The sequence below is a fragment of the Microcaecilia unicolor genome, chromosome 1 (genome assembly GCF_901765095.1).
Source record: "Microcaecilia unicolor chromosome 1, aMicUni1.1, whole genome shotgun sequence".
NCBI classification, from domain to species: Eukaryota; Metazoa; Chordata; class Amphibia; order Gymnophiona; family Siphonopidae; genus Microcaecilia; species Microcaecilia unicolor.
The window spans coordinates 130,936,900-130,956,643 of record NC_044031.1 but is presented as its reverse complement, the minus strand read 5'-3'; the positions used below and the strand labels follow the sequence as shown (position 1 = coordinate 130,956,643).

The 19,744-nt window shown below is 45.9% G+C and overlaps 1 protein-coding gene across 4 annotated transcripts in view; it reads right to left on the bottom strand.

The window, feature by feature from the left end:
* Window positions 1–680: 680 nt before the first annotated feature.
* The window catches only part of ANKIB1 (ankyrin repeat and IBR domain containing 1), a 410,970-nt gene continuing 391,906 nt past the window's right edge, over window positions 681–19,744 (bottom strand). For 3 of the 4 annotated variants that reach the window (XM_030200246.1, XM_030200262.1, XM_030200254.1), the window contains exons 19-20: window positions 17,308–17,441; window positions 681–3,614 (exon numbers count right to left, since the gene is read on the bottom strand). In XM_030200246.1, coding sequence (XP_030056106.1) covers window positions 2,895–3,614; window positions 17,308–17,441 — 854 coding nt within the window. In that variant the 3' untranslated portion in view covers window positions 681–2,894. The remainder of the gene's footprint in view (window positions 3,615–17,307; window positions 17,442–19,744) is intronic. The other variant, XM_030200271.1, reaches the window with a different exon arrangement.

Below are 19,744 nucleotides of genomic sequence, written 5' to 3'. Positions count from 1 at the left end.
ATGTTATATAACACCAGACCTCTGCCATCAAGACCAGATAAAGCTAGACTTGTTTCAGGATAGTCTACAAAGAAAAAAAAATCTGAACTGTAATGAGACAATGAAAATTATTTAAGTAATAAATGTTTAATCAGAGAAACTTAACATTTTATTGACAGCATTCAATTTTGCCAAACATCTACACACTTTTTTTTACATCCTATTATATAGTGGGAATGTATCAAGTATACACTGTGAAAGTGCAAACAACATTTCAAGGTTATAGCAGTTTCTTCCATTAGAAAATTAAACTGTTTACAAAATAGGCCTGTCAAACTAGTTCTGAATTGTAAAGTTCTTAATCCGGTGTTGTTTCCCCCAAATATATACAAAGAAAATGTCATAGTCATGTTCAGGATAGGGTAGCATCGAGTCGGTGACTAACTACAGCAAATGAATCCTCCTCAGAAGCTGCAGGACTCAGCATCACCACACAGAACAATCTTCTGTAGCTTAGCTCTGCAATTCATACTACTGTGCCATATTTACACCTCTGAGGACTTCCTTCTTAGAAAATCATAATGCAATCAAGTAAAACTACCTGCAAAGATTTAAATGTAAGATCAATTCATAGGAGCATCTACAGATAACTACTAGGCTGTAGTAGCTTAAATTCTATTAAGAAATGAAAGTCAGTATTCTTTTGAAAAATGACAGTAGTAAGGAGGAAGGTCACAGCAATATTTATAAGAATGGTGGACTATCCAGCTACAGTCAGTAAAATTTAAAGGCACATTAACAACACTATCAGAACAATACAATTTTAGGATCTTTTTAAAATACTTTCAACTAATATGCACCATCGGGACAGTAGAATGCTAAAAGACGGGTTGAAGTACTATGTTTAGTCATATAATTGTTTCTCTGTATGATATTTGCCTGTATAGACTGAAATCCAGATGTGAAATTGTAATATCACCTATCTAAATTTCTCATACCTAGCAAACTGAACTAAAAATGTTGTGCATCCACCTTATTTGTATAATACAATTTCATTAGAAGAGAAACAGTCATTCAGACAATTTACTCGTAATTATATACTGTTGTATATTTTATTGAGCACTAATTGTAGTTCTGATACCTTAAACAAATCTATAATCAACTACTTTCTTCACAGTAGCAGGATAGAAATAACTCGAAAGCTAACTTGTTCACACTAAAACAGTAATCACACAGCCAATCCATATTGTGCAATTTTACAAATTTGCTACCAATGCAAAAACACTGACTTGACATTTAAGTCATAATATTTGCTGTACAGGCAAGGCCATGGGTGGTTTTATGGAGGTTTGAACATTTTATAGCATAGTTACTCCAGAAGGGAGACATTAAAATCCAAACCAGTTACTATTTAAACGTGGCAGCTATTCATTTGGGTTAGGCAAGGCACAGTAACACATTGTGCAGAACATTGAAATTCTCACCAAGCTGTCAGTGAACCTGCTCTTTTTAACCAGGGGTCAGTTATAATGCGATTTTCACCTTCAGTTTTAACAAAGTGACAGTAAAAGAACAAGCACTTTAAGTGCTTAGAATGTATTGTAAAAAAAAAAAAAAAAAGGAAACAAAGAACTAGGATTGCATTTCCATTAAAGTGCCTTTAAAAGATGCTGCTCTTGTTCCTGTTCCACTGCCTTTTTTAATAGTCAAAAATGTGTTTCTAACAGCAGCATTACATTTTATTAACTTAAGGTATAGGCCACACTCAGATACAGTTATTATGGCTATGTAAGCCACCAAAGAGAGAGGGCTACCGCGTGGTAGCACTTGCTGCAGAAAATCTTCGGATCCATTTATAGCAATGGAGGAACACTGTGCATTTTTTAGTCCTATTAACTTATTTTATCTATTTCTAGTTTGGCACACTTGGACTGTAGATAAAGATGAAAAAATGTATAACTTTTGTAGAAAAATCAAGTGTTCCTTTACTGCACAAGTAAGAACACAAAAAAGCAAGGGAACACCCCTGTCCATATGGCTAGTCTTTAAAGGAAGGCTGATACAAAAAAATGATGAAAAAGGCAAGAACAGCAATGGAGTGCTAGGGCTGGCCTGGTGGTCACTGACAGCATTCTGAGCCCCAGCCAACTGAGTTTTCTCTTTTGCTGCCCAGGTCAGTTCTGACCAGGAATGCTGCAGAGGCAGCATTCACAGCTTCCAGGAGCGGGAAGGAGGTCAATTTCATTGGTGATTGATTTCAGGCCCATGATTGTAGTTTGCTGGGAGGAGCCCTTCTCCAACCAAAGGACTGTCACTGCAATAACTACACTATGTATGTTGGTGGGTATACAAAAGAGGAGTTTAAGTCCCGCATAGTTAAGAATAAAGGCTCAGGGCACCAGATACCAGCTCTGGTTCCAACTGAGTTGAGACTGAATGGAGGAGGAGAAAACTGCTGGGTTAAAAAAAAACAAAACAAAACATCAAAGAGTGTGCTAACTGCTGCTATATTGTGGGTTTGTTAAATGGTGATGTTTAAAGAAGCCCATGAAAACTATTTTATTGAAGATAAGGCTTTTCTTTCTTTTTTTTTTTTTAATTAATCTGTTTTTGTAGTTTATCAGTACTTTCAAGATAAGCATTTCTATGGCAACATGGATGTCATCTCAAAGATGGTGAAATAAAATCTACTTATTTATTTGTTTATGAATATAAAGGCAAATAATAACCAATTAAACACAAAGAAATGCCTTAAAATTTCAAATTAGTAAGAGGACTCCCTGCATCTTTAATCCTCATATTGTCAGTTTTGTAAACTGTGATGGAATTGCATGGACTAAAATCTCCAGAACCCTTCCTCCATATACTGTACCGTCTGTAAATTTCCAGCAACTGAGGATCCAAATGTTATCGGTTCATACCAGATGTACCTGTTCAGTCCATTCACTTGCAGTCTGTGGTGTTTGACTTGCGACATCTTCTGAATTGATCACACGGTTCCCACTCGGTGGCACCATATCAGCAGGAACATTTCCTTCATGAGTACTTTCTTCTGCGTGGGTTCCTCTGTCTTCGTTTATAAGTGCATCCTGAAAAAGTGCGTGCTCCTCCTGGACACTCTGTGCTACATCCGTCAATGATGGTTGTCCAGGCTGCTCTTCAGTGCTCAGCTGCTGGGAATCCTCATCAGTGTCTGCAGAAGCTGAAGGAATTAGTGCGATACTCTGAGGGTTCATGTCATGGAACCAGGCCATGATATTGCCAAGCAGGTTTTCATTAATAGTGGGGTCTTGGCTGGTAGAATCAGGGTCACTGGATACTGTATATAATCCACTGCGTGCATCACTGAAAGGGTGTGAGTAATCAACTGAGTAGGGATTATTGGCTACACCTAGTCTCATCAGACTGTCCCCAAGTTCTAAAAGTTCAGAGCTACTAAGAGCAGCCCTGCTGCTATCTATGTTTATAGGAGCTGGCTCAAGCCTTGTAGGCAAGGATGAACCTATAGCCCCTAAAGATGCCTCATTATTAAGGAAGTCTCTAGTCTCTTCATCAATTGTCAGGCCAGATTCTTGCAAGGAAAGTTGAATAGCAAGCAGGATATTTGGATCATCTTCATCCAGGGAACTAAGAGCCTGAGAAAATACATACTTAAGTTACTGCAAGGTTCAATGAAAGCAAATATAATTCCATTTGACAAGTCAAAAGTATTTGTGGACTTCAGAAAAAGTTTTTGCAGATTAACTTTCTCACTTGCTTTTGTTACTGATAATTGCAAGAGAATAGGATTATACAACCACTTCTTCATAGAAAAATGCATCCTAAGAACTATGATTCCCTCCTGACAGTGTCCCAGTGTTCTGCTCACTGAAAGACACCACAGTAGGATGGAAGCAGTAAAAGGGAAAAAGCTTTTGAAGGAGAGGTTAAAAAAATAATGAAAAAGATATCATTTCAATAAAAATCTTACTCTCTTTCAAAGAATGCATTTTTTGTATTACAGTGCTTTACATTCACAAATATACATTTTTATTTAGTTGATTATTGCTTCAAGGTCAATGTACTAAGCAGTATGAAACTTCAAAAAAGTATGCACATTGTTTTATGAATCTTGAGATGCAGTTACCTTTTTCTGTAATATTGTTTTTTCGCAGCTTGTGTCTATTTCAACTTTCTCAGCAAATGAGAGAAATGCAGGCACACAATGGGTCTCTACCGAACCATGCTAGCGATTCCCACATGGCAATGTCGACAAAGCCCATTCAAAATGAATGGGCTTTATCAGCATTGCTGCGCCAGGATTGCTAGTGCAGTTTGGTAAAAGGGGCCCTGTAGGATGAAGTCACTCAACTGATTCAGTGTGCAGAGCTCTCCTCATTAAAGCTCTGTGAAGCTTTTGGAATTTTGGTTTTGACTCTCAATCCTCGAAGGCTGCCAGCAGCACAGGTTTTCAGGATATCTCTAATGAATATGCTTAAGAGAGATTGGCATACAACAGAGGCAGTATGTATGCAAACCTCTCTTACAGACGTTTATTAGAGATATCCTGAAAACATGATCTGCTGGTGGCCCTTAAGGACTGAGCATGAAGACCAAGGCTGTAGAGGCTCCCCTGCCCATGTGTGAGTATTTTTGCGCTAGGAATGCCATATCTCCTCAGGCTATGTCTCAGCTACCATAGTGAGTTGTTGCCTTTGTGCTGGAGGGGAAAGGGGGGGGGGGGGGTAGGAAAGTGTGATTACATTCCCCTGCTGTCTATGGAGAACCCCATTACAGGTATGAAACTCTGCTTTCTCTGTGCACAAATGAGGGAGATGCAGATACATTATATCAGGGGTTCTTACCCCGGAGTCCATGGGTCCACGAATGAGGATGGGGAAAAATACTTTATTTTCGCTAGCTTCAAACTGAAATTTAGCTTTTTATGCAATAAAAACTAATAATAGTTAAACACATATTTGTTATTTTCTAATATTTTGATAACTGTATTTAAGTGTAATTAGTTTCCTTTGTAATACAATTTTTATCTATGTATTTTATTTTCTGCATTAAATATATTTTTCTGCGAAAGTGTCCCTAGGTTTCACCACTCTCAAAACGGATCCGTGGCACAAAAAGGTTAAGAACCCCTGCATTATATGATAAGGTCATCTGATGGAACCAGCATGTGGAACTCTTTTCAAACTCAAAGAAGCCTTTAGAAAAGTGGTCTTCACTGCCAGTCCTTAATGACCACCAAAGGGTCTGTTTTTTAGGATATTCCTAATGAATATGCATTAGAGTTCTGCATACCTACTAACACAACTGTAAGCAATGTAAGCAAATTTCTCTCATGCATATCCATTAAGGATACCCCAAAATCTTGGCTAGCTGGTGGCCCTCAAGGACTGGGAGTGAAGGCTGTGGCTTTAGATGCTCCTCTGAGCATTTGCAGACATTCCCACGATAGGCAAGGAATACTCTCTCTCCTCAGTTTATTGTTTGTATCTCTTGAGCAGACCAAACTCTTCCACACACCACAGTGTAAAACTAGCAAAATGAACAGTGGAAGCTGCACTACAGATGAATATCACCAGTAAATCCTCTCCCCTTCAGTGCTTCCAAAAATGTCTTCCCATGGCCTCCTCGCCCTGCCCCTGCCACCGGTCATCAAAAAGCTCTCAAAGTTGGAGATTTGGTTCACCAGAAGTACTACACCCCTATTTACATAGGATCCTTCCAAATTAGTCAAGTTACAAGACCACACTTCCTGAGTCCACCTAAAAGATATCCTCATCTACAAGGCTCCTGATTCAGTCCCTTTCAAGCCATCCCCACCAGCTCAGCAGTTACCACTGGTTCTGCAGCCTCCACCACCACTTCAAGTTGATGGACTAAAAGAACACTTTCCAAAATTTCTCACTCCCATGACAGAGCACCCATGTCACCCCCAACCCTATACCTTCCCCCCACAGGACTCTAAGAGCCCTCTGGAAAGGACGCCCACGCCCACTAGTAGTCATGTGTGCCGGCCTTTGGAGGCCCGGCAAGAGAGGAATGAAGAAATATGCTAGCCCTTGCTCTCAGTAAAATACAGGCCAATGGCTCAGCCTAAAGAGCTAGGCCTCTTTAAGAAAATCAGAATCATTCCTGATTTAATATATTTCACTGCAGCTCAAGCTGAAGTGAGTTCCCAGAGAGCTGGCAAGGGAGGGGGGTTTTTGCTCTTGGAAACATTCCTGGGACTGGCACCTGTGAGAAGTTACGAGCAAAGCTGTTAGGGCTAATGTACATCATTAGAAGGTCGGATGCAAGGGGGGTAAGCACACCAAGGGGAGGGAGTGGAGCGGAAAAGGGCAACATGACCTGTGAAATCATCTCACAGATGGGCTCTCAAGAGATTTTGTTTATACTTAGGGCTTAAGAACATGTGAAGTTGTTCTAATTAAACTGATAAGGGATAGGAGCCCTGTTGAGACAGCTGGGGTCCAATGGAACCAATGAAGCCAAAATGGTATATAAGGACCAGTCTAGAGGGTATTAGATCAGACAAGAGAAGGAAGGCTACCAGAGAAGGCTGGCGTGAGATGCTGTTCTATCATATGACTGCCTGAACTGCTTGTACCATCATTGGGTAAGATGATAAGGATAATAAACTATCTTACTATATCTACTGCATACTGGGCTCCTTTCTAATTGAGGAGGTTACCACTGCTTGGACGGTGTAGAACTGTCATGAGCAGATACAGGATTGGGGTGATTAGGTATCTAGAGGGGATTTGCAATTCTGTCCAGGATAGCAAAAAGCCCCTGGCTTCTGCTGCTCAAACGGGTGAGGCAGATCTAATCATTACAATTCTCTGCTTGCCTCCCCCCTAGCCCCATACTGGCAGTACTGGAAAAGCACAGCCAAGGTTCAAGGTTCTGCTTATTTGATTAGCCACTTAAGGTAAACCATCAAACGGTATACAATTACAATAAAATCACACAGGGAAAACAAAACAAAAAAGTAGAAAAGAAAATGCAAAAAATTGATAAGACAGCAAATAAGTCAGAATCCTCCGCCATGTCCTCCAGCCACATGATCATCACTACTCCCTGGCCGACGTGAATGCCACACCAGCAGCGACACAAGGAGAACATGATCCATAGAATCAGGAACATTGATCCATCCAAATCCCTTGAAAAATGCTGCAAACTCTGGTCTTGTTAAACTGTGGGGGCCACTACCAAAGGACATGGCATCTACCTTCTCACTGCAACAAGGCTCTTGTTTTATGGCTGGTGAAGGGCCCCATCCCCCACTGCCACTAATTTCCTATGCCACACAGCTCCCCCAAATAGCCCAGAAACAGGCAGACAGTGGGGAAATTCTTTAGGATGGCCAAAAAAAAAAAACAACCCAAAAGTGAGAAGAAGCATGGAAAACACAAAATAAATGCTCTGGCCAAACTTCTGCATACCAGATTTATCATCAAAGCACCATCATTCTGCCAGGGATGTGCCCTATGTTGCTTCCCCCTCCCATGCATATACCAGAAGATACCCCCAACTGGCCCATGTCATGTTTATCCAATTATATTAGATTGCCTTACAGTTCAGGAGGCTGATGTGAAGGCTGCTTTCCTGCTGGTTCCAGGAGTCTTGAGATAACACAGCTGAAGGAGATGTTTGCCCCAGTGATGTAGTGAGGCATCTGCAGTAAGGGTGATTTGGTGCTGTGGATGCTGGAGAAAGCATCCTCTGGATAAGCTGGCTGGCTGCGGCCATCATTGTGACTGAGTTGGCACTGGTTCTGGGGATAAAGCGAAGATACTTACCTGTAGCAGGTATTCTCCAAGGACAGCAGGCTCCATATTCTCACAAGTTGGTAGACACCGATCTGCGTTACCCAGTCTGGCATTTATGCCAAAGTAAAAAGAGCTTTTTGAAGCGCGAGCTGCGCTCCACTAAGCATACATGAATGCCTTCCCACCTGCCGCATGAATAATAAATAATAAAGCAAAAATCAACTTTAAAAATAATGGAGACAACTCCAAAGGTAGGTGGGCAGGACTGTGAGAATATGAATCCTGCTGTCCTCAGAGTATCTTCGCTTTCTCCGAGGACAAGCAGGCTTGCATATTCTCACAAGTGGGGAATCCCTAGCATCCAGGCTCACCCAAAACAACAAACAGTGGTTAATTGGGCCTCGCAACGGTGAGGACATAAAGCGAATGCTACATACCTGTAGAAGGTATTCTCCGAGGACAGCAGGCTGATTGTTCTCACTGATGGGTGACGTCCACGGCAGCCCCTCCAATCGGAATCTTCACTAGCAAAGTCCTTTGCTAGCCCTCGCGCGCACCGCGCATGCGCGGCCGTCTTCCCGCCCGAAACCGGCTCGAGCCGGCCAGTCTCATATGTAGCAAAAGAGATACAAGGGAAGACACAACTCCAAAGGGGAGGCGAGCGGGTTTGTGAGAACAATCAGCCTGCTGTCCTCGGAGAATACCTTCTACAGGTATGTAGCATTCGCTTTCTCCGAGGACAAGCAGGCTGCTTGTTCTCACTGATGGGGTATCCCTAGCCCCCAGGCTCACTCAAAACAACAACCATGGTCAATTGGGCCTCGCAACGGCGAGGACATAACTGAGATTGACCTAAAAAATTTACCAACTAACTGAGAGTGCAGCCTGGAACAGAACAAATAGGGCCCTCGGGGGGTGGAGTTGGATCCTAAAGCCCAAACAGGTTCTGAAGAACTGACTGCCCGAACCGACTGTCGCGTCGGGAATCCTGCTGCAGGCAGTAATGAGATGTGAATGTGTGGACAGATGACCACGTCGCAGCTTTGCAAATTTCTTCAATGGAGGCTGACTTCAAGTGGGCTACCGACGCAGCCATGGCTCTAACATTATGAGCCGTGACATGACCCTCAAGAGCCAGCCCCGCCTGGGCGTAAGTGAAGGAAATGCAATCTGCTAGCCAATTGGATATGGTGCGTTTCCCCACAGCCACTCCCCTCCTATTGGGATCAAAAGAAACAAACAATTGGGCGGACTGTCTGTTGGGCTGTGTCCGCTCCAGATAGAAGGCCAATGCTCTCTTGCAGTCCAATGTGTGCAGCTGACGTTCAGCAGGGCAGGAATGAGGACGGGGAAAGAATGTTGGCAAGACAATTGACTGGTTCAGATGGAACTCCGACACGACCTTTGGCAAGAACTTAGGGTGAGTGCGGAGGACTACTCTGTTATGATGAAATTTGGTGTAAGGGGCCTGGGCTACCAGGGCCTGAAGCTCACTGACTCTACGAGCTGAAGTAACTGCCACCAAGAAAATGACCTTCCAGGTCAAGTACTTCAGATGGCAGGAGTTCAGTGGCTCAAAAGGAGGTTTCATCAGCTGGGTGAGAACGACATTGAGATCCCATGACACTGTAGGAGGCTTGACAGGGGGCTTTGACAACAGCAAACCTCTCATGAAGCGAACAACTAAAGGCTGTCCCGAGATCGGCTTACCTTCCACATGGTAATGGTATGCACTGATTGCACTAAGGTGAACCCTTACAGAGTTGGTCTTGAGACCAGACTCAGACAAGTGCAGAAGGTATTCAAGCAGGGTCTGTGTAGGACAAGAGCGAGGATCTAGGGCCTTGCTGTCACACCAGACGGCAAACCTCCTCCATAGAAAGAAGTAACTCCTCTTGGTGGAATCTTTCCTCGAAGCAAGCAAGATGCGGGAGACACCCTCTGACAGACCCAAAGAGGCAAAATCTACGCTCTCAACATCCAGGCCGTGAGAGCCAGGGACCGGAGGCTGGGATGCAGAAGAGCCCCTTCGTCCTGCGTGATGAGGGTCGGAAAACACTCCAATCTCCACGGTTCTTCGGAGGATAACTCCAGAAGAAGAGGGAACCAGATCTGACGCGGCCAAAAAGGAGCAATCAGAATCATGGTGCCTCGGTCTTGCTTGAGTTTCAACAAAGTCTTCCCCACCAGAGGAATGGGAGGATAAGCATACAGCAGGCCCTCCCCCCAATGCAGGAGGAAGGCATCCGATGCCAGTCTGCCGTGGGCCTGAAGCCTGCAACAGAACTGAGGGACTTTGTGGTTTGCTCGAGATGCGAAGAGATCCACCAAGGGGGTGCCCCACGCTTGGAAGATCTGGCGCACCACTCGGGAATTGAGCGACCACTCGTGAGGTTGCATAATCCTGCTCAACCTGTCGGCCAGACTGTTGTTTACGCCTGCCAGATATGTGGCTTGGAGCACCATGCCGTGACGGCGAGCCCAGAGCCACAAGCTGACGGCTTCCTGACACAGGGGGCGAGATCCGGTGCCCCCCTGCTTGTTGATGTAGTACATGGCAACCTGGTTGTCTGTCTAAATTTGGATAATTTGGTGGGACAGCCGATCTCTGAAAGCCTTCAGAGCGTTCCAGATCGCTCGCAACTCCAGGAGATTGATCTGTAGATCGCGTTCCTGGAGGGACCAGCTTCCTTGGGTGTGAAGCCCATCGACATGAGCTCCCCATCCCAGGAGAGACGCATCCGTGGTCAGCACTTTTTGTGGCTGAGGAATTTGGAAAGGACGTCCCAGAGTCAAATTGGAGCAAATCGTCCACCAATACAGGGATTCGAGAAAACTCGTGGACAGGTGGATCACGTCTTCTAGATCCCCAGCAGCCTGAAACCACTGGGAAGCTAGGGTCCATTGAGCAGATCTCATGTGAAGGCGGGCCATGGGAGTCACATGAACTGTGGAGGCCATGTGGCCCAGTAATCTCAACATCTGCCGAGCTGTGATCTGCTGGGACGCTCGCACCCGCGAGACGAGGGACAACAAGTTGTTGGCCCTCGCCTCTGGGAGATAGGCGCGAGCAGTCCGAGAATCCAGCAGAGCTCCTATGAATTCGAGTCTCTGTGCCGGGAGAAGATGGGACTTTGGGTAATTTATCACAAACCCCAGTAGCTCCAGGAGGCGAATAGTCATCTGCATGGACTGCAGGGCTGCTGCCTCGGACGTGTTCTTCACCAGCCAATCGTCGAGATATGGGAACACGTGCACCCCCAGCCTGCGAAGTGCTGCTGCTACTACAGCCAAGCACTTTGTGAACACCCTGGGCGCAGAGGCGAGCCCAAAGGGTAGCACACAGTACTGGAAGTGACGTGTGCCCAGCTGAAATCGCAGATACTGTCTGTGAGCTGGCAGTATCGGGATGTGTGTGTAGGCATCCTTCAAGTCCAGAGAGCATAGCCAATCGTTTTCCTGAATCATGAGAAGTAGGGTGCCCAGGGAAAGCATCCTGAACTTTTCTTTGACCAGATATTTGTTCAGGGCCCTTAGGTCTAGGATGGGACGCATCCCCCCTGTTTTCTTTTCCACAAGGAAGTACCTGGAATAGAATCCCAGCCCTTCTTGCCCGGATGGCACGGGCTCGACCGCATTGGCGCTGAGAAGGGCGGAGAGTTCCTCTGCAAGTACCTGCTTGTGCTGGAAGCTGTAAGACTGAGCTCCCGGTGGACAATTTGGAGGTTTTGAGGCCAAATTGAGGGTGTATCCTTGCCGGACTATTTGGAGAACCCACTGATCGGAGGTTATGAGAGGCCACCTTTGGTGAAAAGCTTTCAACCTCCCTCCGACTGGCAGGTCGCCCGGCACTGACACTTGGATGGCGGCTATGCTCTGCTGGAGCCAGTCAAAAGCTCGCCCCTTGCTTTTGCTGGGGAGCCGAGGGGCCTTGCTGAGTCGCACGCTGCTGACGAGAGCGAGCGCGCTGGGGCTTAGCCTGGGCCGCAGGCTGTCGAGAAGGAGGATTGTACCTACGCTTGCCAGAAGAGTAGGGAACAGTCTTCCTTCCCCCGAAAAATCGTCTACCTGTAGAGGTAGAAGCTGAAGGCTGCCGGCAGGAGAACTTGTCGAATGCAGTGTCCCACTGGTGGAGCTGCTCTACCACCTGTTCGACTTTCTCTCCAAAAATATTATCCGCACGGCAAGGCGAGTCCGCAATCCGCTGCTGGATTCTATTCTCCAGGTCGGAGGCACGCAGCCATGAGAGCCTGCGCATCACCACACCTTGAGCAGCGGCCCTGGACGCAACATCAAAGGTGTCATACACCCCTCTGGCCAGGAATTTTCTGCACGCCTTCAGCTGCCTGACCACCTCCTGAAAAGGCTTGGCTTGCTCAGGGGGGAGAGCATCAACCAAGCCCGCCAACTGCCGCACATTGTTCCGCATGTGTATGCTCGTGTAGAGCTGGTAAGACTGAATTTTGGCCACGAGCATAGAAGAATGGTAGGCCTTCCTCCCAAAGGAGTCTAAGGTTCTAGAGTCCTTGCCCGGGGGCGCCGAACCATGCTCCCTAGAACTCTTAGCCTTCTTTAGGGCCAGATCCACAACTCCAGAATCATGAGGCAACTGGGTGCGCATCAGATCTGGGTCCCCATGGATCCGGTACTGGGACTCGATCTTCTTGGGGATGTGGGGATTAGTTAAAGGCTTGGTCCAGTTCGCCAGCAATGTCTTTTTGAGGACATGGTGCAGGGGAACAGTGGACGCTTCCTTAGGTGGAGAAGGATAGTCCAGGAGCTCAAACATTTCAGCCCTGGGCTCGTCCTCCACAACCACCGGGAAGGGGATGGCCGTAGACATCTCCCGGACAAAGGAAGCGAAAGACAGACTCTCAGAAGGAGAAAGCTGTCTTTCAGGAGAGGGAGTGGGATCGGAAGGAAGACCCTCAGACTCCTCGTCAGAGAAATATCTGGGGTCTTCTTCCTCTTCCCACGAGGCCTCACCCTCGGTGTCAGACACAAGTTCACGGACCTGTGTCTGCAACCGTGCCCGACTCGACTCTGTGGAGCCACGTCCACGATGGGGGCGTCGAGAGGTAGACTCCCTCGCCCGCATCGGCGAAGCTCCCTCCGCCGACGTAGTCGGGGAACCTTCCTGGGAGGCGACGGCAGCCGGCACCGCACGCGGCACCGACGCCGGAGACCTCACCTCGGGCGATGGACCTGCCGGCGCCACGCTCGACGGTACCGGTGGCGCAAGCACTACCGGTACCGGAGGGGTAGGGCGCAACAGCTCTCCCAGAATCTCTGGGAGGACGGCCCGGAGGCTCTCGTTCAGAGTGGCTGCAGAGAAAGGCATGGAAGTCGATGCAGGCGTCGACGTCAGAACCTGTTCCGGGCGTGGAGGCTGTTCCGGGCTGTCCAGAGTGGAGCGCATCGACACCTCCTGAACAGAGGGTGAGCGGTCCTCTCGGTGCCGATGCCTGCTGGGTGCCGACTCCCTCGGCGACCCAGAGCTCTCGGTACCGACACGGGAAGGGGACCGGTGACGATGCTTCTTCGACTTCTTGGAACGAAGCATGTCACCGGAGCTTCCCGGTACCGACGAGGAGGACGTAGAATCCAGCCGTCGCTTCCTCGAGGCCGAGGCCGAAGGAGGTCGGTCTCGGGGGGGCTGTACCGCAGGAGCCCTTAGGGTAGGGGGAGACCCACCCGAAGGCTCACCGCCACCAGCAGGGGAATGGACAGCCCTCACCTGCACTCCAGACGATGCACCACCGTCCGACGACATCAGCAGACGAGGTCCCGGTACCACCGACGTCGATGCAGCTATCCGATGTCTCGGCGCCGATGCAGAGGTCCGATGCCTCGATGCACTCGATGCACTGGCGGCCGAGGATGAAGCTCTGGACGCTTAAGACGCCGATGCACACGATACCCCCGGTGCCGATGCCGACGAAGAGCCCGAGAACAAAACGTTCCACTGGGCCAATCTCGCTACCTGAGTCCGCCTTTGCAAAAGGGAACACAGACTACAGGCCTGAGGGCGGTGCTCGGCCCCCAGACACTGAAGACACGACGCGTGCCTGTCAGTGAGCGAGATTACCCGGGCGCACTGGGTGCACTTCTTGAAGCCGCTGGAAGGCTTCGATGTCATGGGCGGAAAAATCACGCCGGCGAAATCAAAATCCGAAATGACGAAAGTGAGCACCAAAACTTTGAGGGAGAAAAATCTCGACCGAGGCCGAAAAGAGGCCTACCCCGACGACGAAAGAAAACTTACCGGGGCAAAGTCTGAAAATACGGGAAGGGGCAAAACGAAACCCGAGGGGGCTTCCGGAGCACTTCCCGAACAAATTGTAAAGATTTTCCGAAGAAAAAACACGTCGAAGAAAAAAGGACGCGCGAGGTCGACTTTCCGGGGCTCGACACGGCGAAAACACAACCGTACCGAGTGCGGACGAAAGAAGACTGGCCGGCTCGAGCCGGTTTCGGGCGGGAAGACGGCCGCGCATGCGCGGTGCACGCGAGGGCTAGCAAAGGACTTTGCTAGTGAAGATTCCGATCGGAGGGGCTGCCGTGGACGTCACCCATCAGTGAGAACAAGCAGCCTGCTTGTCCTCGGAGAACACAGATTAACCAGAAACTATATACAACTGAGTGAAAGTGCAGCCTAGAACAGAATAAAATGGGCCTAGGAGGGTGGAGTTGGATTCTAGACCCCAAACAGATTCTGCAACACTGACTGCCCAAACAGACTATTGCGTCGGGTATCCTGCTCAAGGCAGTAGTGTCGCCGCAGCCTTGCAAATTTTTTCAATAGAGGTTGACCTCAAGTGGGCTACCAACACAGCCACTCTGTTATCCACAGAAATTGAGAATGGGGGAGGAGGAGAGGTTGGTTTAGGGGGAAAGATAAGAAGCTCAGTCTTGGTCATGTTTAGTTTCAGATGGCGCTGAGACATCCAGGCAGCAATGTCAGACAGGTAGGCTGATACTTTGGCCTGGATTTCAGCTGAGATTTCTGGTGTGGAGATGTAGATCTGGGAGTCATCAGAATAAAGATGATACTGAAAACCATGGGATGAGATCAGAGTACCAAGGGAAGAAGTATAGATGGAGAAAAGAAGAGGTCCCAGGACAGATCCCTGAGGTACACCAACAGACAGTGGGATAGAAGTAGAAGAGGATCCACTAGAGTATACACTAAAGGTACATTGGGAGAGATAAGAAGAAAACCAGGAAAAAACAGAGCCCTGAAATCCAAGTGAGGACAGCATATCAAGGAGTATCTATACTAGGTTGCATAGAGAGGTGTATAACCAGAAGAAGAAAGGAGGTGTTCATATCCCTGTACAAGTCGTTGGTGAGGCCTCACTTGGAGTATTGTGTTCAGTTTTGGAGGCCTTATCTTGCTAAGGATGTAAAATGACTTGAAGCAGTTCAAAGAAAAGTGTTGAAAAAGGTATGGAGTTTACGTAATAAGATGTACACGGAGAGACTTGTGGACCTAAACATGTATACCCTGGAGGAAAGGAGAAACGGGTGATATAATATAGACGTTCAAATATTTGAAAGGTATTAATCTGCAAACAAACATTTTCCAGAGATGGGAAGGTGGTAGAACTAGAGGACATGAATTGAGGTTGAAAGGGGGCCGAATCAGGAATAATGTCAGGAAGTATATTTTCACTGAGAGGGTAGTAGATACCTGGAATGCCCTCCCGCGGGAAGTAGTAGGGATGCAAACAGTAATGGAATTCAAAAATGCATGGGACAAACACGAAGGAATGGACCCAAAGAAGCTTAGCAGAGATTAGGTAAGTGCTGGGCAGACTTTTACAGTCTGTCCCTTGATCAAGGCTGAATAGATTTTGATGGGCTGGAATGGAACTTTTCAGGGGCTTTGACAACTTCAGACATTTTAGAACAAAGCAGTTCTGGGCAGATTTCTACGGTCTATGCCCTAAAAATGCCAAGGACAAATCAAGATCAGGTATACATATGATGTCCGTAAATACATATTTAACAGCATTGTATCTTATAATACATTTACACGGGTAAAGTTCCACCTAATTGCAGAACTCCAAGTTTCAATAATAAAAATGGTTTGCATCTACATTGAGTTTCCCTTGATACATCAGGAAATAATTGAATTTTAAAGGCCAGAAACAATTTCTCTTTGTTTTTAAAGAACATTCAAAATAACCATTGTTTATCAGGTAATAATGCCACTGAGGCAACCAAAGTCGCTGCAGTGGCTATATCTGAGGTATCTAACAAGACAGAAACATCCAAAGAATTTTGCTGCTGTTCCATTGGTTTCTTCGGTAAGTAATAAACTTGTGTAAAAGGAGGAAATGTATCTTCTGGAATTCCCAAAACTTCTTTCATATAACATTTCAACATTTCCAAGGGCCTCACCAAAGTGACCCTTGGAAAATTAAGAAAACAAAGATTATTGCTCCTTAAATAATTTTCAAAAGTTTCAGACTTATTCCTTAGATTAGATATATCCTTAACCATAGAAGTCTGTACACTCTGAATGTTTAAGAAGTTCTTTTCATCTTGTTCCATCCGAGCATTCATATCTTTAACTTCAGTTTTCCCCAGTCTCTGTTCTACATTAGACATTTTCCGTGTAACAGCAGTAGATTGTGTAAGAAAAGTCTTACCTAAGTCAGAAATCAGTGACCATAACGAATCTAAGGTTACTTCTTCAGGCTTCTTGCTCAAGAAATTAGGAAACGTCACCAACGTAGAGTGAGAAGAATCACTTGTCCTCTCAAGCACAGGAGCACTTTGATCCCCGTCTCAATTGCTACAAGCTTGCTTTCTCCGGAGGTTACTTCCTGTCCTTCACCTCCAATCTCCCCCTGTTGCAACTGAGCCTCACTCAAACTGGAGCCTTGCCTGCTTCCCAGAGTCGGCCCCGATGATTCAGAAAGGGGAGAGCTTGAGCCTTGCGGTTGCAGGGTAGGAGCTCTGTAGTCGGGGGCTCAGCGCCGTCTCAAGCCCGGGAGACGTCATTGCCTCCTCATTCAAGCCAGCGTCTCCTATGGGACCGCTCCCCACTTCTCCTCCAGCCCCCAGACTCCTCACATAACGATCCATGGGACCAACAGTGGAGGATATCGGCAGAGGGGAGGCTCGAACCGCTGCCTTCTCAAAGGTAAGAGGAAAGGAGTCTGTCGTTCCTCAGAAACGCGCAGCCATCTTGGATCATGTTGAAGTGGTTTTATTTCGATCGTTGTTTCTATTTTCAAATATTTCAATAAAATTTTGCAAAATAAATAAATAAAAAAGTAGTGGGCTGAGAATCAGGGAAGCCCGACTCCTTATTATCTTAAGAAAGTCACTTATCCCCTCCATTATCTCAAGCACAGATTGTAAGCCCTCTGTGGACACAAAAATATCTACTACATCTGAATGTAACTCAGATATAGCTACAACTGAAAAAAGGCAACAGCAAAATTCAAATTGAAAAAAAGAAAAACAAAATGAGTTGGAAAAAGAAAGCGAAGCGAAGCAAAGCAAGAGGTAATGTAAAGGGGAGAAAGCTAAACAGGAAAGGTACCTGAAGAGAATCCTGGTTTTCAGAGTGACTGACAGGGGTATAGTCATGAAGCGAGGCGCTGTGCAGAATGTTCATAGAAGCTGAACTCACCATGGAGGTACCGTGTCTTCTATTGCCACCACCTTCTTGAGTATCTGAAAAGTAATTTATACAAAGCAAGTTAAGATAATGCTGCAACAAGTGGCATAGCCACATGTGGGCCTGGATCCACCCAATTTGGACTCAGGCCCACCCAAAATTGTGGTACTCTTTTTGCGGTTAGCAGACATCACTAAACCCTGCCAACTGAAGAACTGATCCTTGGGTAGCCAGCACTCTTTGAAGTGGCAACCAACAGCACTTGCCTCACGCTGACGCCAACACTGACCCCTTTACGCATGCTCAGTTTTCACACATGCGCAAGCACTGAGCATGCGTGGCCTGCTGCTGGTGGCAACAGCCCGGGTATACTGCAGCTGACTGCTGCTTGGAAGAGTGATGTCTAATCAAGGAGGAGGAGGTTTTCAGCCGGCAGGGTTTAGGGATTCCCCTGCCAGCTCTGGTATTTAATATTTTGGGATTGAGGGGGTGGGAGGCAGAGAGCAGGGTTAGGGGAGGAGCAATTCTATATCCACCCACTTTGGGCTCAAGCCCACCTAAAATTGGCTGCAACATTTGTTTTTTTGCTAACCGGTCCTTCCCCCTTCTAAGTTTTGGTGAACTCTTAATTTGTTAACTTGCTCCTGCCTATCATAAGGAATTGCAATGTATGATGCTGGCTTCAGTTCTAATCCACAGTTAAGTAGTAATGTCCAATGCGTAGTAAAACCTGCACTAGCAGCTAAAAGCAGCTTAATAAACATGTCTCAATCTATAAACACTGCTTAAATTAATGTGTGTACAGTCATGGCAACAACCAGAATATATTCATTTATGATGTCCTTCCAATGTGAAAAGAACTGGTCATAAACATTAAGGAAAATCCATGATAAAAGGTTCAAATAAATTTAAGAAGATTAAACTAAAATTTCTCACAGAACAATTAACAATGTATTGATCCCTAGGTAAATACACAAAGGCCCCTACCATGGACCCTTAATTTTTTTTCTCATCCCTCTCCCAGAGTTAATATCTACTCTTTCTTTGCCCCCTCCCTTTGGATCTTCATTCATGGCTTTTCCCATCCCTACCTCCAACATACCAGCTTTCCAGAAGCAGTGTGGGGAAAACATTTCTGATATAATATGAATAGGATATTTTTGACTATACTATAATTAATTAGCCACAACCTCTGATCTCTGGTAGACATGTTTGGCAGGTTCTGAGGTCTTTTATTTCCTCCTAAAGTAAGTTCTTTACTGTTTATTCTAGCACTTTTGAATTTGTGACTCTCACTTTTTGCTGGCCCTTATTTTTTTGAATATTTTATTTGATAGTTTCTGAATACTACAGCAGAAAATCTTTCAACCAATGAAATTATGGACTCAAAATAAAGAGGAATCTTAAATAAATGAATACGCAAGCTAGGACTAGACAGACTGAGTTGTAGAATAATACAGCCTTCACAAAAGGAGACTATTCACCCCCTGGGGTTTTCCACTTTACAGGGCGAATATATGAGGATATTTAGGTTTTACTGAAAAGCAAGTCATAAGACAATACATTCCTTTTATGGTAAGCTCAGCTGAAAAAAGTGTGTGGCTTTCTACCTTCATTTTGTGTTCTGCATGCTTCTCTTTCTTTATTCAAATTTTGCAATACAAGGAACTAGCAATGAACACAATAACAAAACAAGAAATGTCATAAGCAAACTGGCACAAAAATACAAAGAAAGTCCCCAATCCAAGACCCATCCCCCCAATCCCTCTCCGGGTGGACAAGTTAAAGAATGCATAATAAAACATGCAGGGGTATCAGGAGCCATTAAACATCTAAATTGTTCAGCACAACAGATTGAACCCGGGCACTTCAAGTATCCACAAAAGGTGTCCAAAGCCTAAGAAATCGCCGTGGCACCTGGAGGCTTCTCGCGTCTATTGAAAGTCTCTCCATCCACAATAGCTCATGCATATAATTCTGCCACTGAGTCAAAGTAGGAGTTGCAGGAGAAATCCATTGAATCATTATGCACCGCTTTGCTATTAAGGAAGCTTTATTTATTTATATTTGTTGCATTTGTATCCCACATTTTCCCACCTATTTGCAGGCTCAATGTGGCTTACATAGTACCATTTTGGCGGAATGGTAATGTGATAGAGTTCATGTCTGACAGGCACAATAGGGAGACAGGAGGAGGAGTTAAGTAATGTCCAGTTCGAGTATTAGTTACTTTGTATTGCAGGGTTCAGGCATTTAGGTTGGCTCATTAGGGTATGCCTTTTTAAACAGGTTAGTTTTTAATGATTTCCGGAAGTTTGCAGGGTCATGCACTGTTTTCACGGCGTTTGGTAATGCGTTC